This window comes from Palaemon carinicauda, chromosome 40, assembly GCF_036898095.1.
Source record: "Palaemon carinicauda isolate YSFRI2023 chromosome 40, ASM3689809v2, whole genome shotgun sequence".
NCBI classification, from domain to species: domain Eukaryota; kingdom Metazoa; phylum Arthropoda; class Malacostraca; order Decapoda; family Palaemonidae; genus Palaemon; species Palaemon carinicauda.
Window position 1 is genome coordinate 62344035 of NC_090764.1, and position 27471 is coordinate 62371505.

A 27471-nucleotide genomic window follows, 5' to 3' on the forward strand; every position below is an offset into this window, starting at 1 on the left:
AGTCAAGACTTTGTTGGCTACTAGATGATTCAAAGACCACCACTTGGAGCTCACTATCTGAGTTGCTCTGCTCAGAATGCCTGCGAGCACATTCCTTTTGCCTGGAATGAAGCGAGCTGATAGGGACAAAGAGTTGTTTTCCGCCTATCTTAGCCTCTCCACTGCTAGATGGTAAAGGTGCTGCGAAAAGGTATCGCCTTGTTTGTGTACGTCAAGCTGGAGTATACTACTCTATGGCAAGACCAAGATAGGGTTGCCGTCTAATGGCGACACTCAGAGGAAAGGAAGGGTTTACCCTTAAATCTCTGAAAGAGATGAGTATCGAATTATATAATTAATTCTAGGAGATATACTATCTCCTGTTGAATTGGTAAAACGATACACGAGGGTAAACAGGGATAATGTACGAAAGTATACTAAAGCGCGTAAGCTAGGTTAGCCTAGCGTGGGGCGAGATCTCGGCTACACTATATCACCGAGACTCTAACGTATACGATCGTTACACTTAAGGAAGAGGAAATATACATGCATGATCTTATCTTCACTAGTATAATTTTGCCTAAATAGCTAAAATTCATTAAAGCTAAATACCGGGAACATTGTTCTGCTGACTAAATAAGGCATGCTTGGCGAACGACAGCATCCAAAATGGCGCCTCTGGTTACTGGCTACGCACCGATAAACACATCTAAATTATGCTAATTTAACTGTGAGAAGGGAGCTAAAAATTATACACAGGAAAGATTAAATACTCAACTTTCCAGAGGCAGAAGATGCTGGAGAATGCATGATAAATTCCTCGAAATAGCGATCTAGAACACTAGAGCAAGCGGGAGTACACCGTGTGTAAAGCGCTACAAAGCAAGGAATGAGCGGCCATTTTGGGCCCTGTAATAGTAAGGGAAAAAGGGTAACCTTGATAACGGCTCCCCTTCAATTTCGCCACTCTTCCCCCTCGGAGCGAAAACTCTATTCGGGGTGAAGCTTGCCATATGTCGTATCAAGATATACATCCCCTGATACTATGCGATATCCTTAAGAAAAATTTTAAGGATACTCGCGCCAGGAGTTAGAATTCTGGAGACCTATGGTCAATTCTCTGGGAGTATCACTGTAGCCAAATATCCCTTAGAAAGCTGCCAATAGGAAGCTTCCATCAGGACGACATGGCCATCTCACCCAAAAGTAGATTTTTCGCTTTGCTTCAAAATCCATTTATCACTCCGGGACCTAGAAGAAGGATATCTCCCAGGATTGCAGCTGTTGTTCTGGGTGATCCTCCTGTCTTCACTACGCGACGAGGGTGGAGAGCACTGGGTGGCGAGGCAAGGCCTGCGCTCTGACGAAGAAGGCGCGATGGTCTAGATTCCCTGGGGGAACGGAGAGAACTCCTGGAATCAAAAACAGGAACAGGACAAGGCGAGGCGAGGCTGGAGGGTATCGAAAACACAGGGGGCGAGCAAGATATGAAGGAGAACTATACTCCGAGGGGCTAAAAAAAGGAGGGGGCGAAGCCAGATGTCATCTCAAAGACCAACATGGCGGAAACCAGTGCAGGGAAGACCTAAGCAGCGAACAGGAATGGTAACCCCTATTAGAAACAGGAACATACCTCGGACTTTGCCCCATTCCGCAGGAGGAGGGTGGATCTGCAGAAGGCGATGACGGAGAACCCGGGTCTGGAAACACTGGGCCAGACATGAAAGCAGGGAACTCTTCCGGCACTAAACCTTAGGAGCTCTTCAGAGGAAGATTCAGGTCCACCTCTGAAGGAGCTGGTGTGGGTTTCCTCTCTGCTCCCAACTGCAACAACTCGAAGAAACCTTCCTTCAATGGAAGACCAGCAATACCAAGAGAAGGCCAATTCTGCAACAAATCATTGACAGAGGACTCACCTGCGGAGAAGGGCGGCGTCGCTTCACTAGGGGATGCAGCAACGTCCTTCAAACCTATGGGTTGTCCTAGGGTTAAATGGTCAACACTCCTACTCGATCAATCCCCCTGGGGAGACCAAGCAAGGAGCTTCAGGAAGAGATCAAAGTATTGAAGAAGAAGTACGAGGTTTCTTTGACATTGAGGATGACCCCAAAGGAGAAGAATACCTCTCAACTTCTTCTTGCACCGTCGTCCAAATCTCTCTCACTGGGAGGATGACCACTCCCGACACTAATCACAGGTGTCATACTGATTACAAGGTCGTCCTTGGCAGGCCAGACACAACGAATGGGGGCCGGTCTCAACCGTAGACATGAAGATGCCGCATTTGCGCCCTTCAGGTCCAGGGCACGTCCACATGATAACCTGAAGAAGGAACACTCACAATGAGAAAAGAGAAAGCGAAAAAGATAAGTCAGTAATGGCAGTCAGTGTGGGAGGTGGAGAGAAACAAACATCACTTTCATGCAAGCAAAAAGCAAAAGTGACGAGACAACACGGGTGTGTGTATGTGAGCAGGGTAGCAGGTACTAGCCCCCTAAGCACTCTCCCCCGGGCTAAGTAGCTGTGGGGTAGTTATACCTCGCTAAAAGTCTTATGGCTAGTCTTCCAGCTTTGCCAAAAGTATATTCCCAAATAAAGAGCGAAATAGATTGTATTTAGTGTAGGAAAAAATCTGAATTCAGATAATGAAAGTGAGTTTATATTCCTCTTGATGGATATATTTAACCTAATGGAACACCAAGATATTGTAAAGTTTTTAGTCAGTCTTTTCTTTAAATACTGAAGTTACAGGCTTATATAACATAATTATATTCCAAACTACCCATACCTTCAATATTACCAAGCTCCTGGTGTATATGACAAGCTTGTTTCCATCCAAACTCAAATCCTGTCTGCCAGGACTTTAACTGTCCATCTGCAATGCCTTCCTTTTCACCTGCAGCATACGCTTGATTTTCAAGTCTCTCCACCGCATCAAAAAGATCTTCACAGCTCATTTCTGAAACAATTTACTTTTCTTATTTTCCACAAAGAGCATGAGATAAACGAGGCATATTCAGTTTTCCTAAATAATTTTTATGAAAAGCAGAATTAAAATAAAAACCATTATTTCAATACTCATTGATGCTAGTTTTTGCTATTGCTTCTCCACAGGCAGATATTCAACCACCTATTCTAAACAAACAGTTTTCCTCTCAAGATTCAGTGATATGCCCTTAAAACTCCATTTTAGTCAAATTCATAGCCATTGCCTCCATGTAGTGTTGTCCTGGGTTATAGTATTTCCCAAGGAAGTATAGATAATGACCAGACTATCTAAACCACTATACAGTGAATCTCAGTAAGCATTGAAATACTGTAATTCTACTTGAAAGACATCAAGTTTAATCAGACAAACTTTATTGAGATTTATTTGTGGATCAACTTATTACAGTATTCTGGAAGGGGGACAGGGGTACCTAAATGATACCCATCTAAAGGCAGGTTTACAAGGTTGAACGGTTCAAAGAAAGTCTTTTCTCGCATCACTTTTGGGGGGCGGGGCTTCATTGTGCACAAACCTCATGCATTTGTGACTGCCTCCACCTCTTCGAACCGTTTGACAAGCAGGTTCGACAACCGTGTTCGACAAACTGTTCGACCATGTAGACCCTTTAAGGGAAAAACATTTACTTCATATTGTACTTTCCGGACATGTTACACCCACAGACCTAATTTTCATAGTATTTCTCTGAAACACCATTCAACACCAGTGAGGCCACCATTACCCATTGGGGTACTGTACGGTAGGATGTAAACTTCCTAACCTAACCCAGTCCAGGAACATTACCCAGCCCAAAATCTTTAAATACCTAACACTAGCTAAAGATTTGCAGATGACATAGCTGTGTTTAGTGAAATCATGGAAAGAATTACAAAAGATGTTAGAAAATTTTGAATGGAGAAAGTAGAAATGTAGGACTGAAAATGAATATGAGTAAAACTAAGATAATGTCCAATGAAAATGCAGTGAAACGACAAATAAGAGTTATGGACAAGCCTCTAGAGATATTTAATGAATATACGTACTTAGGATAGACAGTAAGTGTTTCCCCAGGTCACGAGACAAAAACTAAAAGAAAGATAAGTAGGGGTTGGAGAGCATTTGTTAAACAAAATGAGATAATGATAAGTAAAATGCTACTTCTCTAAAACAAAATGTATTTAATAAGATGGTCCTACCAGTATTACCTTGGGCATCAGAAATTTGGAGCTTTAGTAAAGCCTTGTAACATAAGCTAGTTAAAACTCAAAGAGCTATGGACAGAATAACAATGGGAATAACACCAAGAAATAGAAAAAGAGCAAAACAGATACAAGAGCAAATTAAAGTAGAGGATATTCTGAGAGCATGTAAGAAAAAGAAGTGGACATGGGCAGGATATATAATGAGAATGAAATACAATAGATGGACGTTAATAATAACAGAATGGGTCCCTAGAGATGGTAAAAGAAGCAGGGGGAAGGAAGAGAAGATGATGGAATGATGAACTAAGAAAGTTTGCGGGCGTGGACTGGTACATAAAAACCATAAGCAGACGGGAGTGGAAGGACATGTCTGAGGCCTTTGTTCTGCAGTGGACTAGTAATGGCTGATAAAAGCTAATGATGAACACTGGCTAAGATGACAAATTCGTAGATAATTTGTATTTTTCCTAACTATACAAACCTTAGCTATTTACATGGGGTATTTACTTCGGCGTAGCTGAATGACGAGCCATAAAAGTTTTAACGAGGGTTTACTACCCCGCCGCTAGTTAGCAGGGGGTAGGGAGGGGTAGCTAGCTATCCCCCCCCCACCCCCCGTCACACCGGTGAATGCTTCACTTTACTTAGAGGTAGGACTTATCTTGGGGGACAGGGCTGGTGGGCACATATGTGTAAATAGCTAAGGTTTGTATAGTTAGGTAAAATACAAATTACTGTATCTACGAATTTGTCATTTGTTCCGTAACTGAAATACAAACCACGCTATTTACATGGGGTGACTTAACCCTTAGGAAGGGTGGTAAGTACCCTGCCTTACTGGCTTTGGCTTGCCCGGGGACCCCGAACCTGAGTGTGTAGGAACTCAAGGGGTAAGGGGTCCCTGATCCTCGCTGACAGCTGTGAAACTGCTGCGGCCTACGTAAGCTGTGTATAAAGGTGAGAAGTGACTCGTCCTAGGAAGTTGACCTGGAGTTCTTCAGATGGAAATTTAGGCTAAGACTCTTCCAATACCACCTCGTCAGGGTATGGGGACATGACAGTATTACATCTTAATACTAGGAACACAAGGGAGTATGGCTTACCTGCAGAGGTTCGAGGTCAGCTGTGCAAGGAACCCAGGATGCTGCTTTCTCCAAGGGAGGAGAGGATGAAGTAAGAATAAGGGCCAGGCAGATCTTTTCCATTCACGCAGGCTGAAACCGGGTAACAATGCCCTCAACCTTCTGCTACTTGTCCAATAAGGAGCCTGAGGTTAAACCAGCTGTTGCGCAGCCACCACAGGGCCGATAGAAAACGTATCGAGCCTCCTGTGTGTCACGTCTTGCAGGTAGTGGGCCATGAAGATGGTCTGACGCTTCCGCACCCCAGCTTGAAGGACCTGCGTCACTGAAAAGTTCTTCTTCAAGGCCAGGGACGTAGCCATGCCCCTGACATCATGCGCTCTAGGGCGACGTGACGGAGGAGGGTCAGGATTCAAGGCCAGATGTATTACCTTGCGAATCCAGGCCTAGATGGTATTTCTGGTGACCCTCCTCTTCGTCTCCCCGGTGCTCACCAACAACGCTCGCACCAGGGGACGAACTGCAGCTGTTCTTTTAAGATACAACCTCAGACTCCTGACTGGGTACAGTAGGAGATGATCTGGGTCATCTGTTACAGAACGGAGACTCGAAACCCAGAAGGAGTCGAACCTTAGGTCTGGCACTCCCGGGTTCTGAGTCTTGGCAACAAACTCAGGGACGAAGCTGAACGTTACCTTCCCCCATCCCCTTCAATGGGCGACGTCGTACGAGAGACCATGAAGCTCACTGACTCGCTTGGCCGAGGCCAAAGCTAGCAGGAAAACCGTCTTCCAGGTAAGGTGGCGATCAGAAGCCTGGCGTAATGGTTCGTAGGGAGGTCTCTTGAGAGACCTGAGAGCTCGAACCACGTTCCATGGAGGAGGTCTCACTTCTGACTGAGGGCAGGGAAGTTCATAACTCCGTATGAGAAGGGAAAGTTCCAGCGAGGAAGAAATCTCCATTCCTTTAAGCCTGAAGGCAAGACTTAAGGCTGAGCGATAGCCTTTCACTGCCGAGACTGAAAGGCGCATTTCCTCCCGCAGATAAACGAGGAACTCCGCTATTGCTGGTAAAGTGGCATCAAGGGGAGAGATACCCCTTCCTCGACACCAACCACAGAAAATTCGCCACTTTGCCTGGTAGACTCCTGCAGATGACTTGCGCAGGTGGCCAGACGTTCGCAACTTGTTGCGAAAATCCTCTCTCTGTGAGGAGATGCTGGATAGTCTCCTTGCGTGAAGTCGAAGCGAAGCCTCGGCTTTGTGGTAGATGTTGGAGTGTGGTTGTTTGAGTAGCTCGTGACGTGGAGGGAGCTCCCTCGGAATCTCCGAGAGGAGTTGCAGAAGGTCCGGGAACCACTCTGCATGATGCCATAGCGGAGCTATCAGGGTCAATGAGAGATTGACCGATGTTCTGGTCTCGTTGAGTACCCTCCTCATCAGACAGAACGGGGGAAAGGCGTACACATCGACGTTGTCCCACCGTTGTTGGAAGGCATCCTGCCAAAGAGCCTTGGGGTCCGGGACTAGGGAGCAGTACAGCGGGAGCTTGGTGTTCAGCGCCGTAGCGAACAGATCCACCATCGGGGAACCCCACAAAGTCAGGACTTTGTTGGCTATCTGAGGATCCAAAGACCACTCGGTACTCACTATTTGCGTCGCCCTGCTCAGACTATCGGCGAGCACATTCCTTTTGCCCGGAACGAAGCGAGCCGCTAGTGAAATCGAGTGGACTTCGGACCATCTCAGAATCTCTACTGCAAGATGGGATAGCTGTTCCGAAAAGGTACCTCCCTGCTTGTTGATATAAGCCACCACCGTGGTGTTGTCGCTCATCACCACCACAGAGTGGCCCGCCAGGACTTGGTGGAACTTCTGAAGTGCCAGGAACACGGCCTTCATTTCTAGCCGGTTTATGTGAAGGTACTTTTCTGATTCTGACCACAGGCCTGAGGTCCTGTGGCTTAGAACGTGGGCCCCCCACCCTTTGTTTGATGCGTCCGAGAACAGCATCAAATCTGGGGGAGGGACGAGAAGATCCACTCCCTATCGCAGGTTCTCGTCTGCCACCCACCACCGGAGGTCCGCCCATTCCGCAGGTCCCATAGGGATCAAGGTGTCCGGGGAGTCGTGGCCTTGACTCCACCGGGACTTGAGTCGCCACTAGAGGGATCTCATCACTTTACTTAGAGGTAGGACTTATCTTGGGGGACAGGGCTGGTGGGCACATATGTGTAAATAGCTAAGGTTTGTATAGTTAGGAAAAATACAAATTATCTACGAATTTGTCATTTGTTCCGTAACTGAAATACAAACCACGCTATCTACATGGGGTGACTCAACCCTTAGGAAGGGTGGTAAGTACCCTGCCTTACTGGCTTTGGCTTGCCCAGGGACCCCGAACTTGAGTGTGTAGGAACTCAAGGGGTAAGGGGTCCCTGATCCTCGCTGACAGCTGTGAAACTGCTGCGGCCTACGTAAGCTGTGTGTAAAGGTGAGAAGTGACTCGTCCTAGGAAGTTGACCTGGAGTTCTTCAGATGGAAATTTAGGTTAAGACTCTTCCAATACCACCTCGTCAGGGTATGGGGACATGACAGTATTACATCTTAATACTAGGAACACAAGGGAGTATGGCTTACCTGCAGAGGTTCGAGGTCAGCTGTGCAAGGAACCCAGGATGCTGCTTTCTCCAAGGGAGGAGAGGATGAAGAAAAGAATAAGGGCCAGGCAGATCTTTTCCATTCACGCAGGCTGAAACCGGGTAACAATACCCTCAACCTTCTGCTACTTGTCCAATAAGGAGCCTGAGGTTAAACCAGCTGTTGTGCAGCCACCACAGGGCCGATAGAAAACGTATCGAGCCTCCTGTGTGTCACGTCTTGCAGGTAGTGGGCCATGAAGGTGGTCTGATGCTTCCACACCCCAGCTTGAAGGACCTGCGTCACTGAAAAGTTCTTCTTCAAGGCCAGGGACGTAGCCACGCCCCTGACGTCATGCGCTCTAGGGCACGGCCTTCATTTCTAGCCGGTTTATGTGAAGGTACTTTTCTGATTCTGACCACAGGCCTGAGGTCCTGTGGCTCAGAACGTGGGCCCCCCACCCTTTGTTTGATGCGTCCGAGAACAGCATCAAATCTGGGGGAGGGACGAGAAGATCCACTCCCTTTCGTAGATTCTCATCTGCCACCCACCACCGGAGGTCCGCCCGTTCCGCAGGTCCCATAGGGATCAAGGTGTCCGGGGAGTTGTGGCCTTGACTCCACCGGGACTTGAGTCGCCACTAGAGGGATCTCATCCTGAGGCGACTGTTGGGAACGAGACGAGTCAGGGAGGAGAGGTGGCCGAGGAGATGAAGCCACGATTGGGCTGGGAGTTCTTCTCAATTGAGGAAAGGTCTCGCGACCTTCCTCAGCCTTGCTATCCTTTCGTCTGATGGGAAGGCTTTGTGGAGATTGGTGTCTATGACCATGCCTAGATATACCAGTTTCTCAGAGGGCTGCAGGGAGGACTTCTCGAGATTTACCACGATCCCTAGATCCTGGCAAACTTCAAGGAGTTTGTCTCGGTGGCGAAGAAGGGTTGCCTCCGAGTCCGCTAGGATCAGCCAGTCGTCCAGATAACGAATAAGACGGATGCCGATCCTGTGGGCCCACGAAGAGATGATGGTGAATACTCTGGTGAACACCTGAGGGGCTGTGGAGAGACCGAAACACAGCACCTTGAACTGGTAGATCTTGTTGTCTAGGCAGAATCTTAGATACTTCCTTTTAGACGGATGGATTGGGATCTGGAAGTACGTGTCCTTCAAGTCCAGTGTACACATGAAGTCTAGTGGTCTCACCACAAGTTTGACCGTGTCTGCCGTCTCCATGCTGAACGGAGTCTGCTTGACAAACCCGTTCAGGGTTGAGAGGTCGATGACTGGTCTCCAGCCTCCAGACGCCTTTCTCACAAGAAAGAGTCGACTGTAGAAGCCTGGGGACCCGTCTACAACCTCCTGGAGCGCGTCCTTCTCCAACATGGTCTGAACTTCTGCCCGAAGGGCCTGCCCTTTTGCCGATCCCATGGCAAAAGAGCTCAACGACACTGGATTCGCTGTCAGGGGAGGTAGAGAGGCTGTGAACGGGACGCGATAACCTAGAGTGATCACGGAGATCGTCCAGGCATCCGCCCCGAGTTGCTGCCACCTTGTCGCGCAACTCTGTAGGCATCCCCCCCACTGGTGGACATGTAGGGGGATTGCCAACCCTAGCGTTTCCAGCCTCGACTGGTACCTCTAGGGTTTTTGCCTCCCCTGGAGGACTTCTTGCTCCTTCTGCTCTTGGCAGGAAAGGGCTTAGACACCTTGGACTTCGCTGTGGTCGTCTTCTTTGTGTCCTTAGCTGGACGGGACTACTGAACCGCTGGAGGTTTGTAGGGCCTCGATGTCAGGGCCCTGTGGATGAGGGAATCCTGGTTGGATTTCCTCCACCTCTCAGCAGTGAGCTCTACATCCTTAGGCTCAAACAGGCTCTTACCGAGGACGGAAGAGTGTCTAAGCCTGCTAACCTCTGCACTGGGGACCTTCTGATGGAACCTCTCGGCCCCAGCGTCCCGACGCTTGAGGATCGTATTGGCCCACAAGCTCGAGACTTGGTGAGCCAGAAACTCAATGGTCCGTGTGCCCGAGAGTAGGAAAGTCTCCAGCGCTTTCCTGGTGCTTTCTTTGAAGAGGTCCTCGGATCGCACCAGGATGCCCAGAGACCCCAGCCAGATGTCGAGCCACGAAGTTGCCTGCATGGCACACTTGGTGACCTTCTCCTGGCTTAGGATCTCAGTGGCTGAGAAGGACATGTGCCGGTTGGAGAGTCTCTCAAGAAGGACTCCCCCTGTGAGTGGTGTAACTGAAGACTCAGACAAGACTCCTCTTGAGGATCTCGAAGTACCTCCTCTGATGGACTCGAGGAGGAGGGAGGAGCTTGATACCGGCACTCGATCTGCTGGAGGAGGCAAGCTCAGAGAGCTGGCCCTCGACCTTGTCCCTGGCACTCTTCATCCCCTGAGACCAGGGCAAAGCTGCACTGGCCCTAGAGGGTTTCTGGGTGCCATAGACGCGGTCCAGGACCGTGTCCTTACCTTCGCGAGGGGGAATCTCAGGGTCTGGGATCCCATTGAGGTTCCTCATGAGGGTCAGGACTTGCCAGAAAGTGTGTTCTGACTCCTGGTGCTCTCCTCCCGAAGGACTGGCAGCGAAGTCTCCCATCCCCAGTGGCTCTTCCTGGGGTGATACGTAGACATCCTCGACGGGTCTAGATGGTTCCTGCCTGATCCTCGCTGACGATTTGGGAATTGTCTTAAAGTCTTTAGGCTCCCTTCTGGGCGGGATACAGGACTTGAGCAGCGAAGGGGGCAGGCTCTTCTCCACCCCTGGACGAGACGCTTCTCAGGGAGAGGCGGAGCTTCCCCCATTGGTGCGATGGGGGAATGGTCGGCTCATCCGACTCTCCTGAGGAAGGGTAGTCCTCATCCGCAGGGGAGGGAGAGAAGGTCTTGGGGGGAGAAGGAGCCTTGTGCAAGGATCTGCGAGGAGACAGTATAGGCCTCGGAGGAGTTTCCACGGGAGAGACTCCTCTCTTCCTCTTCAGGGGGGAGGAAGCCGCCGCTGGTTTGTGACCCGAGTCAGAGAGGGCGGGCTTGATTGCCTGCACAAGAGCTCTGAATAGGGTGCCGAATCAGGGCTGCTGGCTGACAGTCACGCTGTCAGACACCCCCTCTGGAGGGAAGGGGATCGAAGGATCCCTAGGAGGAGTCGACAAACGAGGGTTCGCCTGTGGGGCTGAAAGGGAAGTCCCTAGACCTGTCTGGGAAGCGCCCCTCCTCCGGCGAGCGCGCTGTTCTGCACTTGCGAGGAGGGGAACGAGACGAAGAACTGTCCGCCTGACGGCGCTCGCGCTGGGGCTCGTGTGCCGGGCCCTGGTCAGGGTCGCGCGTGAAGGGCTCGCGCGATACCGGAATCTCGCGCGGGCGCACGCGCGCATCCGCGTGGGCGGGGGCGGGCGCGAGGGTGCGATGGCGCGCAGGCGAGGATACAGGAGCGAGGGAGCGCTGGCGCGCTGGCGATAGAGTGGGCGCGTGGGCGCGTGGGCGCGCAGCAGCTGGTGCGGGCACGTGGTCGCGAGAGCGCGTAGGCAATGGCGAGGGCGTGTGGCGCGCAGGAGCCGGCACGGGAGGCAGCCGAACGCGCGGGCGCGCAGCGACCTGATGCGGCCCCGGAGGACGCGAGATAACGGGGGCGCCTGAGCGCGTATCCGGAAGAACCGGGCGAGGGCGCGTGAGCGCTGGAGCAGGGTCGCGAGCGGCCAGGATGGCGCGTTGGCGCAGAGGTTAGCACTGGGTCGATAGGACCAGCATGCTCGCCTATGGGCGAGCTGGCCGCTCCGGCGATTGTGGGCGCGCATGGCGCGCATCAGGATGTGGTCACACGGGGGTGCATTGCTGCGGCGGCCGCTCAGGGCGCGCGGTTGGATGAGGGCGCTCAGGTGTGCGCTGGAGGGTTACCTTGTGCGCCTTGAAGACAGGAGCGAGGCGTGTGGCAGGAACAGGAAGCGTAACCGGGGCGTCGTGCGCGGTTGCAGCATATGCAAGCTCACGCGGTCTGGAGGGAGCAATTTTTCGACTCTACACCCGAATTTTATTTCGACACACGAAGTAAGCAATTTTCGTCGTACCGGTTATATCAGAATTTTTCGACACGCGAAGTACAATTCGAACACGTTCCTACTCTACACCCAAATTTTTTTATCGACACCCGAAGTAAACAATACCCGTACGCGTAGACGGTACTTATAGCGCCAGATGTATTTTTTATTTCCACCGATAGAAGGCAGCACTTCGACCTCGGAGGGACCCTCAATTAGCGTGGCTTGGGTCATTCCTCTGTTCTCGTCGGCTTCGTGTGGTTGTGCGCTGTGCGTTCTGCTATTAACTGTATTTCAATCGTGATTTTTTACGTACATCCTTTTACGGTTTTTTACGTAAATCATGGGTCCTAAAAGGCTTAGTTTCGTAAGTGGTAGTGGTGAGAAAAGGAAGAAGGAAATGTTTCCTTTAGAAGTAAAGCAAGAAATTATTGAAAAGCATGAGTGAACTTGCAAAAGAATATGGCCGAAATATGTCGACGATCTCGACAATCTTGAAACAGAAAGAAGCCATTAAAGCAGTGAAACCTTCTAAGGGGATCACCATCATTTCAAAAAGTCGTAGCCCTGTCATAGAAGAGATGGAACGATTTCTGCTAATCTGGATAAAGGACAGAGAGATTGTTGGCGACACTATCACCGAAACTATCATCTGCGAGAAGGCGCGTGCCATCTTCACTGACTTGAAGGAGGCGAGCTCTGGGGGTGATGCTGGAGAGAGTTCAACCGAACCTTCCTCAGACGATTTCAAGGCATCTTGTGGCTGGTTTGAGAAATTTAAGAAACGGTCCGGGATTCATTCAGTTGTTCGCCACGGAGAGGCTGCTAGTGCGGACACAAAGGCTGCAGCCGACTTTGTGAAGAGCTTTGAAAGGACCCTGCAGGAAGAAGGCTACGTAGAGCAGCAGGTGTTTAATTGTGATGAAACCGGGCTATTTTGGAAGATGATGCCAAGTCGAACCTACATCACCGCCGAAGAGAAGAAATTGCCTGGGCATAAGCCAATGAAGGATCGGTTGACTCTTGCCCTATGTGCCAACGCTAGCGGGGACTTTAAAGTCAAGTCCTTACTGGTTTACCATTCGGAGAACCCTAGGGCCTTTAAGGCACAGAATGTGGATAAGGACCAGCTTCATGTTTTCTGGCGATCCAACTCGAAGGCCTGGGTCACTAGGCAGTTCTTTGTGCAATGGGTTAACCAAGTTTTCGGCCCTTCTCTGAAGAAGTATCTTCATGAACAGAAATTGCCTTTAAAGTGCCTGCTATGCCTTGACAATGCACCCGCTCACACCCCCCCCCCCCCCCCCGGACTTGAAGATGATATCTTCGAAGAATTCAAGTTCATAAAGGTGCTGTATCTTCCACCGAATAGCACCTCTATCCTCCAACCCATGGACCAGCAAGTCATCTCGAACTTCAAGAAGCTATATTCCAAGCACTTATTTAAGCAGTGCTTTAATGTCACGCAAAGCACCAACTTAGCTTTGCGTGAATTTTGGAGGAGCCACTTCAACATCGTGCACTGCTTGAAGATCATAGATCAGGCTTGGGTGGGATTAACTCAACGGACCCTCAATTCTGCCTGGAAGAAGCTGTGGCCTGATGCAGTTTCTCCCCGAGATTTTGAGGGTTTTGACCCCGAACCTGATCCCGTGATGGATGCAGCGGAAGACGTAGAGGAAATCGTCTCCCCTGGCAAGTCCATGGGTCTGGAGGTCGACGCAGATGACATCACGGAACTCATCGCCGAACATCACGACGAACTTACTACAGAGGAGCTCAAGGAACTCCATGCTATGTCTGAGCACATGAGTGATGACGAGGAAGGGATCGAGGAGGTAGAACATGTATTAGGTTCAGCGCAAATAAAAGAGATGTTAGGAAAATATCAATACGAGGTCGACTTCATCAACAAATACCATCCAAAAAAATTGCAGGTTTGTCGTGTAGTTGCGCAGTTCGATGATATTTGCCTAACTCATTTTCGAAACATTCTGAAAAGCCGTACCAAGCAACTTTCTATCGATAGCTTCTTTAAAAAACTACGAAGCAAACTGATGATGAAGAGGAAGGAAGTGGTTCAAAGAAAACGGCAAAGAGTGAAGCGAATGAAATTCAATCAATTTTAAGTGTAGAGAGTGAAAGTGATTAAAATTAATCATCAAAAATAAAAAAAGGAAATGTAAAAAAAATATAAAATATAAAAAAAAAAAAAAAATAAGCTAAGTTAGGTTAAAGTTCACTTAGTGTTAGTTAGAATAAGTTACGGTAGTGTACGTTTATCGTAGTCACCCTCTCTACCTCCTCGCCGCCCGTCCGTCTCCTCTCTGCGTAGCAAGACCGACACCTGCGCTGGACTTTCTAAGGTAAAGTGACGCTAAAAACCCGTTTCTTATTTATTATTTCTTGATAATTATTCTTTTTTACATGTCTATTATCTAATTTAGAGTGCATATTGTCATATGTAATTATGTGTAGTAATTTATTACGGAGTTATCATAGGATTTTGGGCTCAACCACGGATTAATCCTTTTTCAATGTATTCTTATGGGAAAATTCGTTTCTACATCCGAACATTTTCTACATCCGAAGTCGGTTGTGGAACGGATTAAATTCGTATGTAGAGGTACCACTGTATTTTTTCCTAACTAATACGAACCTGGACTTATTTATGTGGATTACCTTTCAGCGGAGCTGGAAGGTAGCAACCCTGTCTAACCACTTGAGCGGCTAGGCTGGGGGTGGCTGGGGTGGTACCCAGCAGCCTCTATACTCTCACAGCAGTGAGACATCACTTCTGATTGCAGGCAGGATTTCTGGGAGATAGGTGATGACGGGCCAATTTATATAACTCCAGGTTTGTATTAGTTAGGGAAAAATGCAAATTATCTGCAAATTTGTCATTTTTTCCCATACTAAAAACCTTCCGTTTTTAGATGGGTGGAAATCCTAGATCTAACATGGACATTAACCTGGTTTTATCTAGTACAGTATATGACTATGGTCTAGGGAAAACTTTGACATCTCGCTGAAATAAACAAAGTGAGTATAATAGCGGATTGTGCAATGCAGCGTAATAGAGGTTGTTGTCTTGTATGAACACCTTTCGAGTTTATTTAGGAAAACAAGACGTATCCCATTGCTTCCCTCTGGGGACGTGGACAGTATATAAATTTATAACTTATACTAGGCTGCACAAGGGAAGTGATAATTACCTGCAGAGGTTGAAGCCAGCTTGCAGAGGGACCCATGGGGGAAGATGAAGATGAAGAAAGGAAAGCCAGACATTCTTCTCATTCATTCCAGTCTTAACCCGGGTAACCAATGCCCTGAACCAACTGCTACTTGTCCATCAAGGAGCCTGAGGTATCTTAAACCACTTGTTGAGCAGCCACCACAAAACTGATAGTGAACGTATCGGGTCTCCAGTGGGTCACGTCTTTTAAATAATGGGCTGTAAAGGGAAGGTGGTCTGTCTCTTCCACACGCCCGCTTGAAGTACTTGCAACACAAAGAAGATGCGTTTGAATGACAAGGAAGTGCTGATTCCCCTGACATGATGAGCTCTAGGTCGATGAGCCAGAGGAGGATCGGGAGCCAAGGCTCTTTCGATTACTTGGCAGATCCAAGAGGAAACCGTGTTCTTGATGAGCCTCCTCTGTACTCTCCCTGAGCTAACAAACAGAGGTGTTAGTCGGGGCCGTGTTGCTGCAGTGCGTTTAAGATAGTATCTTAAACTCCTCACTGGGCATAGTAACAACAGATCTGGGTCATTGGTTATATAACGAGGACACGCAATCTGAAAGGGACCGAATCTATGGTCCAGCACCCCCAGGATTTTGAGTCTTAGCAATCAACTCAGGGATGAAGCTGAATGTCACTTCCCCCTATCCCCCTGAATGGGCGATGTCACGAGAGGCCATGTAATTCACTGACTCTCTTTGCCGAGGCTAAAGCGAACAGGAACGCCGTCTTCAAACTGAGATTTCGGTCAGTTGCATGGCGTAATGGTTCGTAGGGAGGTCTTTTTACGGGTCTCACGACGCAAACCCCGTTCCAAGGAAGAGGCCTAATCTCTGCTGGGGGCAAGTGATCTCATAACTCCCTATGAGTAAAGAAAGCTCCAACGATGAAGAAATATCTATTCCTTTCAGCTTACAGGCAAGGCTTAAGGCTGAGCGATAGCCTTTCACAGCCGAGGCTGAAAGGAGCCTTTCCTCCCAAAGGTATACAAGAAACTCCGCTATTACTGGACTAGTGGTATCTAGTGGAGAGATATTCCTCCACGACAACAACCACAGAATACTCACCATTTTGCCTGGTAGACCAAGGCTGAGGACCTAAGCAAGTAACCGGACATTCGTTCTGCACCTTGTTGTGAGAAACCCTTCTGAGAGAGGAGATGCAGGAGTCTCCACGCGTGAAGTCGAAGCGACTGCACCCTCTTGTGGAAGATGTTCACGTGTGGTTGTTTGAGTAGATCTGGTCATGAAGGGAGTTCTCTCGGTAGATCTATTAGAAGTTGCAGGAGGTCTGGAAACCACTCTGCATGATGCCATAGCAGAGCTACAAGGGTCATCATTAGATCTTTGGACGCTCTGGTCTAGTTAAACAGTCTTCTCCTCAGACAAAATGGGGGGAAAGGCATACACGTCAATGCTGTCCCACTGTTGTTGAAATGCATCTTACCATAGTCTGAGAGTTCGGAACTGGAATGAATCAAGCTGATAGACACCAAATGTTCTTCTGACCATCTGAAGATCTTTACTGCAAGATGACAGAGGCTACGAAAAGGTACCGCCCTGTTTGTTTTTGTAAGCCACTACTGTGGTGTTGTCGCTCATCAACACCACAGAGTGACCTGCCAGCAACTGTTGGAACTGACGAAGAGCTAGGTAGACTGCTCTCATCTCTAGAAGATTTATATGCTGGTATCTTTCTCACTCTGACCAAAGGCCAGAGATTGTATGGTGCAGCAGGTGAGCCCCCGTCCTTCTTTTGATGCATCTGTGAAGAGCATCAAATCCAGAGGGGGAACGAGAAGATTCTGGCCCCATCGAAGATTTCCGTCTAACATCCACCAATTCAAATCTATCCCCTGATCCTGAGTTATGGGAACTCGGGTGTCCAGTGGATTGGAGTGTTGGTTCCACATGGACTTCAGCTGCCACTGCAGGGATCTTATGCTGAGGCGCCTGTTTGGAATAAGAAGAACGAGAGAGGTCAGATGGTCTAACAGACTCAACCAATGAGAGGCTGGAAGAACTTTTCTGAGGAAGGGTGCGGCCACTTCCTTCAGTCTGTGTACTCTTTTGTCTGATGGGAAGACTTTCTATTGGATGGTGTCTATTATCATACCTAGGTATATCAGTCTTTACGAAGGTTGCAGTAATGACTTCTTGGGATATATCCTAGGTCCTGACAAAACTCGAGAAGCATGTCTCTGTGATGAAGAAGGGTCATCTCCGAGTCTGCTAGAATCAGCCAGCCGTCCAGATATCTGAGAAGACAGATGCCGTTCCTGTGAGCCCAAGATGACACTAAGGCGAACACTCTGGTGAATACCTGAGATCTGGAAGTATGCGTCCTTCAGATCCAGTCTGCACATGAAGTCCCTTGCACAAACCATTTGGATGACAGAGTCTGCCGTCTCCATTCTGAACTGAGTCTGTTGAACAACCTTGTTCAGAAGGTAGAGATCGATGACTGGTCTCCAGCCTCCAGTCTTTTTCACCAGAAAAATTCGAATGTAAAAGCCTGGGGACCCGTCCGCAACCTCTTGGAGACCACCCTTCTGCAGCATGGTCTGGACTTCAGCCCTGAGGGCCACCTCCTTCGCGGAGCCCTTCGCATAGAAGCTTAGATGCACTGGGTCCAGAGTCAGAGGAGGGAGAGATTGAATGAACGAGACGTAATACCCTAAGGCGATCACTTCGACTGTCCAGGGTTCTGCCCCGTGGAGCTGCCACCTCTGTTAGAGGCGCTGTAGGCATCCTCCCACAGGTGGTGGGTGAGGAGGAATGCCATTCCTACTGGGAGTGACCACCTCGGCCACCTCCTTTTCCTCCCTTCTTTCCTCTGAAGGACTTAAGTCCCCTTCTGGCCTCTGGATCGAAAGGGCCGCTTAAACGCCTTTAAAAGTCTGGAGGACCTAGAAGTTGACGGGTGAGAAGAAGAAGGTGCTTACTAAATCCGGGAAGACTAGGAGGGTCTACCATAGGGCCTCGATGTCATGGCCGTATGGAGGGGAGAATCGTTCGTCGATTTCCTCCATCGCTCAGCAGCCCTCTCTATCTCTTCTGGAACAAAGAGAGAAGAACCCTTAAGGGTGGAGTTCCTCAACCGGGAGACCTTCACTTTCGGCACCTGCTTGTGGAATTTCCCAACGACGGTATCCCTTTTCTTGAGAATGGCATTCGCCCACAAGTTAACGATGTGGTGCAATAACAACTCAAGAGTTCAGGTACCTGACAACAGGAGAGACTCCAAATTCTTCCTGGCCAACTCCTTTGAAAGATTGTGGGAGTGGAGCACGAAGCCCAAGGATCCTAGCCATAGATCAAGTCACGAAGCAACCTGCATAGCGTACTCCGCACCTCTCTCTATCTTCAGGAGCTCAACTGCCGAGAGGGAGGCCTTCAGAGAGGAGAGGGTTTGAGTCAGGATACCCTTCATTAGACTCAACTGAAGGGTCGAGGGACATGGTGGAATGAGGTTCCCCTTCGATCTCGTAATACTTCCTTTGTAAAACAAAAGGAAGTGGAAGGGACCGAGAGAAGGAACCTGCCCTCGAAGAACTAGAAGTTCCAGCTATCTTAGCGATAGCTTTCCTTTTGGTGGCTACCAAACCCTTAGACCAGGGCAAAGTTGCACTGGACATACAAGGCTTCTAGGTCTCGAATATTTGGTCGAGAACCATATCCTTCCCTTCCTGGATGGTGGAAACAGGAGTAGACAGCCTGTTGATGGCCCTTACGCAAGCAAGGACCTGCTAAAAGGTATGTTCCGACTCACGTCTCTCTTGTTCTAAGTGATAGTTCGGACTGGCAGCCTTTGGAAGATTCTCGTCATCGGAATCTATGGGGGCGTCCACCTCCAGACTCGCATCCAGAGTCTGGGGTAGGTCAGGGTGGTCAACTGTATCACTGGATGAACCTGCCATAGGGGACTGTCTCTGTGCCTCAGCCGTTCGAGCTTCCCTTGCCGCAGCGTTCTTGGGTTTTGTCTTAGTGCCCTACGATTCCCTACACACAGGATGTTCCTCTGCGGTCTTGGGAGGGGAAACCTACGAGGTTTTCGAGGCACTTGACAAAGCCTTGGCAGTAGGAGCTAAAGGTTCCTTCTTTGGAGTAGGCAAGGAAACTGGACGTTGGTCCGGAGGCACTACCTCAATATCTTGAGGGTTGAAGGGCTGGATTGTTATCTCCCTGGGAGGGCCTAAATCCCTACTCGTCCTAGGGTGGATGATGTTAACGTGAGTTTGTGTTACGCTTCTCCTCCTCCTTTTCTGTCTCTTAGTTATGACCTCCTTTACCTTCACTGGAGTAAAGGGTAAGTTGGCCATATAAGAGTCAAGAGGCTTGAGGACCTTCAACAAGCGTTCGGGGTGGAGGTGATCTGCGCACTTCGTCTGCTGTTGACTTCCTTCTAGGGTCTTGACTCCCAACGGACGAACTCAACGAGGGTTCCAAGGGGATCCTAGGGGTTTCCTTGACTGGAACAATTGGAGGTTGTGGCGGTGGAGGAGCCAGGCTCAGAGACTTCAGCAGGGTGGTGATGAACGTACTCACCCATGGAGGAAGTTCTGATCTTCTAGGTAAGCCCTGGACTTCCCTAGGAGTATGTCCTTTGGGGGGAACTCTAGAAGGAGCTCCAGTCGACAGAGGTGATAACCTCTGAGGCAGAAGAACACGTTCCTTTGGAAGCAAAGGAAGGTCCAGACTAATAGGTACATTAGCGAATCTATTAGGAGGCTCTTTGAAACCCTCTGTAAAGGGTGTCGGTCTTACGCGGAAAATGAAAGAAGCTGAGGGCCGAGGCAAAGGTGTTGGTACTGCACTTGCTCATGGTTTCTCGACACATCTGCTCGTGAACTGCTTGCGGAAACCGTTAATTTACTCGCGAAATCATGAGATTTGTGCGCAAAATTGCATTTTTCACGCATCAACGGATGCGATTCACGAGCAGAAGTGCTTGCAAAGGGAGCACTAGGAGCCACACAGGAAGAGGAAGGTCTAACGCCTTCCTGCTGCCTCAGAGAATCGCCTACATCCAACGAAGTTGCCAGAGAAGGCCTCTCAGTAGGAACAACAGCGGGACGCGTTTCCAAGCGTCACATAGGCAAGCGCTTTGCTAAGACTCCCCAGGCGGTGAGAGGCACTAGGGGTTTAGCTGGACACCTGTCTGAGAAGTGGTCATTCTCATCTTTAGGCGTCCAAGACAATTTGGAAGAAGGTCTGGTTGATGGGCTACGCGCTGACGGACTGTGCGTGCGCCAACCTCTACCTCTAAACCAGGAACGTCTAGATTTTGATCACAAACGCACGGTTCGTTCATGAACAGGAGCGTCTAGCTCTAGTTCGAGAACAGCAAGAACGTCGCGAATGCCTATCTCGCAAACGTGAACGTCGCGAATGCCTATCTCGCGAACGTGAACGTCGACCTCGCCAATAAGAACGTCGTTCTCATGAACAGTACCCTCGCGAGCGTGAACGCCACCCTCGTGAACAGGAGTGTCGTCCTTGCGAGCTCGAGCAAAGTTCTCATGATCTAGATTGCAGAGATCCAGGATGCGAGCATCAGGACCTAGGTCTAGACTGTGCTCGTGATCGTGCGGAACACGATCGCAAGACTTGTCCTCATGAAGAGGAACACCTCCGAGGAGCATTGAGACCTGTGGTCTCGTGAGCGCGAAGCTCTAGGCAAGCACCTTCTAGAAGAAGAGCACTCATATCATGATGACCTACAATCCGTCAGATCTTCTGATCCTCGCGAACGGCGATCAGGGGAAGAGTGTCCAGAAGGGCGAGGCGATGGCGATGCTCGTCCTTTAACGCTGCTGGTGGTAAGAGCGCTCGTCCCCGGAAGATCTAAACCTGCAACCAGCGGGTTCCTGTGGGGAGAAAAAAGGTTGAAGGTTAGGGGACGATAAGGTCCCAGGATGGAGAGAGGGTTCGTCATCAGCAGGAGGACGTTAGAGGCGATCGTGAATGATCACCTTGTCCACGCGTGGCCAGTATAGGGCGAAAGATGGACCTTGCACAGTTCCAAAGCGTGAGATTTCAGTGGCTACGGAGAAGGGTCCTTCCTGGCACCACGCCGAAGAAGGCACAGTAGCTCCTCCTTCGAGGAGGGTCCTGAAATCCCTCAGGACGGCAAAGCGCTCCGAACACTCTGCGCAGGGCGATACCCTTTGCACGAAGGACACAGAGAGCTTGGGAGTAGAGCCAGAACACTGGGAGGAGGAGAACTCGGAGAGCTGTTGGGCAATCTTAGCCCAGGAACCCTTTAGCCCTTGAGACCAGGGCAAGGCTGCACTGATCTTTGAGGGCTTCTGAGTACCAAAGACATGGTCTAAGACTATCTGTTGAGTACCCTAATAAGAGTCAGGACTTTCCAGGATGCATGTTCTCACTCTTTTTGCTCCCCCTCCGAAGTGGGATTAGCAGCGAAGTATCCTTCTTCCACCCAAGAGAGCTCCTCTTGGGTGGGTTGCGGGCATCCCTGGAGTGACTGGTGGTTCTTGCAGGTCTCTAAGTCCTTGAAGAGGACTTTGGAAGAGTCTTTGAGTTCTTTGACTTCTTCCAAGGAAGGAGGTAGGGCTCAAGCATCAAAGGCTGGATAGGATTGTCCCTCCAGACTTCCGTCGGTGGTGGAGAACTCTCCGTGCTAGGGGAAACTTCCTCCGAAGGTAGAAGGGAGAAAGTCTGAGCCTTGTGCGACTCCCTCGGCAAAGGTGAAGTAGGAGAGTGTCCGGCGGGAGAGACAGGAAGGACAGGCCTCGAAGGCCTTACAGGAGTGACAGTAGTTTCACCCTTGGGGATGTAACCGCATCTGAGACTCCTCTTTTCCTCTTCAGGGGAGAAGAAGCCAAGGTTCCTCGCACTAGGTCTGCTGGTGCCGTTGGATGGGAGGTCTCTGAAGAGCAAGATGATATGGCAAGCCCGAAGGCTTGCACCACTGCTCTGACCATGGCACTGAACCCGGGCTGCTTGCTGACTGATGCACTGTCAGAAAAATCCCCTGACGGTGGGTCCGTCATCAAAGATAGAATCTTCAGGATTCTGAACACTTCTGTGGAGCCTCCTTTCCCTTTCCCCGGCGGTCGCGCTGTAATGCGTTTGCGGGAAGGGGAATGGGGCAACGAGGACCTGCCAAAATCTCTATTGCGAGGTTCTTTTTGCCTGTGAGAATGTTTTGAAGCTGGGGAACCTGCTCTAAGACATGGCACAAGTGTGTAAGAGAGTGCTGGTGCGTTGGCGAGCGCTGGTGCGTTGGCGAGCACTGGTGCATTGGCGAGCACTGGTGCATTGGCGAGCGCTGGCGAGACAAAGACCGCTTGCGCGAAAAGGAGTAATGGCGCGCAGTTAAGGCGCTAGGCAGGAGAGCGCTGGTGCGTAGGGAAACGAAGGTGTGCAGGTGAGCGCTGGCAAGCTGGAGAGCACTGGCATGTAGGAGAGTGCTGGCACTTAGGAAAGCGCTTGCAAGTTGGAAAGCGCTGACGCACGGGAGAATGTTACTGCGTATGGGAGCGCTGCCGTGTAGGAGAGCGCAGCTGCGCAGGGGAGTGCTGACGAGATGGAGAGCGCTGTTGTGATGGCGAGCGAAGTTGAGCTGGCGAGCGCTGTCGAGCTGGCAAACGCTGGTCTCTAGAAGGGCAAGAATGCGCTGGAGAGCACCGGCGATCGGAAGATCGCTGGAGCATTGGAAGGCGCTGACGAGCAGGCAAACACTGATGCATCGAAGAGCGCTAAAACGTTGGAGAGCCCCGACGCTCTGGGAAGCGTTGAAGTACTGGAGGGTGCTAACATGATGTTGGTGAGCGCTGGTGCACTAAAGGGCGCTGGCGTGCTGGAGAGCGTTGGCGTTCAGCCAAACCATTTGGAGGTGCATTACGAGCAGGCAGACGAGGAACAGGGGACGAGGAACAGGAGACGGGAACGGAGAATTCAGGTCAGCAGGTGGGCGTGAAGAAAAGTCTGGAACAGGGATGTGCCCTTTGGAAGGGCGAACATCCTCTGACGGGAATCGCAAACAATCCGCAGAAGAGTCCAGAGCCAAAGTCCGTGGATTAGCGACAGCGTCGTCAGGAGAAGGTCTAGGAAAGGGCGAAGGTCGAGGGCACAGAGGAGGCTCCTCTGTGGCGGACGGCGACGAAGATGAGGCTGAAGAGCTGAAGAGGCACCTTTTTACTGATGGTGAAGGGCCATCTCTAAGGCGAGGAGGAGGGCAAACTCTGCGAGATCAAAGTCGTCATCTAGGGGCCGGGGGATCAACCAGCTGACTTTTATAAGCAGTAGTCCTCCACAGAGGAGTCTCTATGAGTGAACTCCTCCAAGGAGGAGAAACACTCGCAGGAGAGACAGACGAAGGATGAACAGGAAAGAGGGAAACACAGTCGGCAGCAACAGCTGGAGAGTCTAAAGGTACAGGGGCGTTGGCAGCGGCCACAGAAGAGGCCTCAGACACCCAACTCCAGAGTCGACGAAGGCTGCACACTAGCACCACAAAGGATGAATTGCAGCAACAAGTCCTTGCAAGGCAGTCTCGGAAGCCCGAAGGACGGCCATAACTATAAAAAGGGAGACAGAGACAAGGCCTCACCCAAGGGGAGAGGTGGGGCCGCTTCGCTGGAGAAAGCAACACCATCTCTCAAGGATATGGATTGGCCACAAAATTAAAGGGTCTACACTACTACTCGACGGTCCCTCGGGAGAGACTGAACGAGCAGGAGCTTCGAAGGAAGGTCGGGAAGCGGAAGAAGAGGCCTTTGACTTCTTCCGCTGTCGCCCAAACCTTTCCCACTGGGAGGCAGACCACTCCTGACACTCACTACACCTGATATCACTATCACACCGTTGACCTCTGCAGGCAGGACAAAGACTGTGGTGATCAGTGTCAACGGCTGACATCAAGGTTCCGCAGGGCTGGCCTTAAAGTCCAGGGCCACTATGCATGGTCGCAGAAGTCAACACACACACACACTAATCAAAGAGAAAGCAAAAGCAAAAGCTAATAATGGCAGTCCAAAATAGGCGAAGGATAAAGAACAGGAATGACCGTTCACCATCCGAGCCAAAAGCAAAGTGAGCTAAATCACCATTGTGTGAGCAGGAGCAGTAGCAAGCTACCCCCGCAACCCCACTAACTAGCAGAATGGGTAGTTAACCCTCGCTAAAATTTTAATAGCTCTTCCTTTCAACTTCGCTAAAAGTAATAACCCCTAATAAATATGATATTTTCATTATGAAATAAATTTTTGAACATACTTACCCATTGCATATATATATATAGCTTAAGTCCCTGACGTCACGGTAGAAAATTCAAAACTTACGGCAATCGCAGATTGAGTAGCTAGGTGTACCACCAGTGAGCCCTCACACGACAGTACTTAGAACCATTCCATGTCTCCTCAGATTTTCCATGCCCATAGGTCTCTAGAAGGGAGGGAGGGAGTTAAATTATATATATCCACTGGGTAAGTACAGTACTGTATGTTCAAAAATTTATTCTATAATGAAAATATGACAAATTCGGAGATAATTTGTATTTTTCCTATCCATACAAACCTTAGCTATTTACATAGGGTTTAATTTCGGCGTAGCTGAAATGACGAGCCATTAGAATTTTAACGAGGGTTAATTACCCCCGCGCTAGTTAGCAAGGGGGTAGGGGAGGGGTAGCTAGCTACCCCTCCCCCCTCACACACCAGTGAACTGCTTCACTTCACTTAGAGGTAGGACTTGCCTTAGGGGACAGGGCTGGTGGGCAAATATGTGTAAATAGCTAAGGTTTGTATGGTTAGGAAAAATACAAATTATCTCCGAATTTGTCATTTGTTCCTTAATCGAAATACAAACCACGCTATTTACATAGGGCGACTTACCCTTAGGTAGGGTGGAAAGTCCCCAGCCTTACTGGCTTTGGCTTACCCGGGGACTCAGAATCCGAGTGAGCAGCACTCGAGAAAAAGAGTCCCTGCACCTCGCAAGTTTCTTGCTACGCAAGAAACGTGCGGCCTACATAAGTTGTGTGTGGAGGGAAGAAGTGTGACTTGTCCTAGGAAATCGACCTGAAGTCCTTTAGCTGGAATTCTAGGCTAGGATGTTCCCAATACCACCTCGTCAGGGTATGGGGGACGCGACAGTATTAACTTAATACTAGGAACACAAGGAAGCATGGTTTACCTGCAGAGGTTTGAGGTCAGCTATGCAGAGAACCCAGGATGCTACTTTCCCCAAGAGAGGAGAGGATGAAGAAAGAAGTAAGGGCCAGACATACTCTTTCATTCATGCAGTCTAAAATCGGGTAACAATGCCCTCAACCTTCTGCTACCTGTACTTAAGGAGCCTGAGGTTAGACCAGCCATTGTGTAGCCACCACAGGGCCGATAGAAAACGTATCGAGGCTCCTGTGGGTCACGTCCTGCAGGTAGTGGGCTGTGAAGGTCGTTTGACGCTTCCAGACTCCGGCTTGTAGCACCTGCGTCACAGAGTAGTTCCTCTTGAAGGCCAGGGACGTTGCGATGCCTCTGACACCGGGTGCTCTAAGGCGACGTGACGGAGGACGATCTGGATTCAGGGCGTGATGGATGACCCTTTGAGTCCAGGCTGAAAAGGCATTCTTGATGACCCTCCTCTCCGTCCTCCCTGTGCTCCCAAACAGGGCTTGCACGTGAGGACGAACTGCAGCTGTTCTTTAAGATAACACCTCCGACTCCTTACTGGGCATAGTAGGAGAACGTCTGGGTTATCTGTTACAGAACGGAGACTCGAAATCCTGAAGGAGTCGAACCAAAGGTCCGGGACTCCAAGATTTTGAGTCTAGTAACCAACACAGGGACGAACCTGAACGTTACCTCCACCTATCCTCTTGAATGGGCGACGTCGTACGAGAGACCATGAAGTTCGCTGACACGCTTGGCCGAAGCCAGAGCGAGCAGGAGCACCGTCTTCCAAGACAGGTGACGATCAGAAGCCTGGCGTAATGGTTCGCAAGGAGATCTCTTAAAAGCCCTAAGAGCCCGAACCATGTTCCATGGAGGTGGTCTCACTTCCGACTTGGGGCAGGTAAGTTCATAGTTTCGTATGAGCGAAGAAAGATCCAGCGAGGAGGAAATGTCTATTCCTTTCCGCCTGAAGGCTAGGCTTAAGGCTGAGCGATAGGCTTCCACCGCCGAAAGCGAAAGGCGCATTTCCTCCTGCCGATATACAATAACTCCGCAATTGCTGGAATAGTGGCATCAAGGGGAGAGGTACCTCTCCCACGACACCAACCACTGACGACTCTTCACTTCGCCTGGTAGACCCCTGTGGATGACTTTCGCAGGTGTCGAGACATCCACTCCGCAACTTGTTGCGGAACGCCTGTCTCTGTGAGGAGATGCTGGATGGTCTCCAGGCGTGAAGCCGAAGCGATGCTACGGCTTGTGGTAGATGTTGCAGTGTGGTTGTTTGAGTAGCTCGTGTCGTGGGGGAAGCTCTCTCAGGAGTTCCGTCAGGAGATGCAGAAGTTCCGGGAACCACTCTGCATGATGCCGCAGCGGAGCTATCAGAGTCATCGACAGGTTGACCAATAATCTGGTCTTGTTGAGCCCCCTTCTCAACAGACAGAACGGTGGGAAGACGTAGACATCGATGTTGTCCCACCGTTGTAGGAAGGCATCTTGCCAGAGTGCCTTGGGGTCTGGGACTGGGGAGTAGTACAGCGGCAGCTTGAAATTCAAGGCTGTCGCAAACAGGTCCACAAGGTCAGGACTTGTTGGCTACCAGGGGGGGCCGAAGACCACTCGGTACTCTCTATCTGTGAGGCCCTGCTCAGACTGTCGAAGAGCACATTCCTTTGCCCGGAATGAAGCAAGCCGATAGGGTATTGAGTGGACTTCGGTTCATCTCAGTATCTCTATTGCAAGATGAGAAAGCTGTTATGAAAAGGTACCTCCCTGCTTGTTGAAAAAAGCCACTACCGTGGAGTTGTCGTCCACGGAGTGACTCGCCAGGGTCTGTTGGAAGTGTTGAAGGGCCAGAATACGGCCTTCATTCCTAGCAGATTGATATGGAGGTACCCTTCTGGTTCTGACCATAGGCCTGTTTCAGAACGTGCCCCCCCCCCTCTCCTTTTGACGAGTCCGAGAACAGCATCAAATGCGGGGGAAGGACGAGAAGATCCATTCCCTTGCAAAGGTTTCCGTAGGTCAACTACCACTGCAGGTCCATTCATTCTGCAGGTTCCAAAGGGACCAGCGTGTCCGGGGAATCGTTGTCTTGATTCCACCGGGACTTGGGCCGCCAATGCAGGGATCTCATCCTGAGACGGCCGTTTGGAACT

General features: G+C 50.1%; 1 protein-coding gene across 4 annotated transcripts in view; it reads right to left on the reverse strand.

Annotated features, from left to right (window-relative positions):
- The window catches only part of LOC137631811 (uncharacterized), a 105620-nt gene that overhangs the window by 63156 nt on the left and 14993 nt on the right, over positions 1-27471 (reverse strand). For 2 of the 4 annotated variants that reach the window (XM_068363803.1, XM_068363802.1), the window contains exons 2-3: positions 24479-24581; positions 2768-2938 (exon numbers count right to left, since the gene is read on the reverse strand). In XM_068363803.1, coding sequence (XP_068219904.1) covers positions 2768-2936 — 169 coding nt within the window. In that variant the 5' untranslated portion in view covers positions 2937-2938; positions 24479-24581. The remainder of the gene's footprint in view (positions 1-2767; positions 2939-24478; positions 24582-27471) is intronic. The other 2 variants (XM_068363801.1, XM_068363800.1) reach the window with 1 other exon arrangement.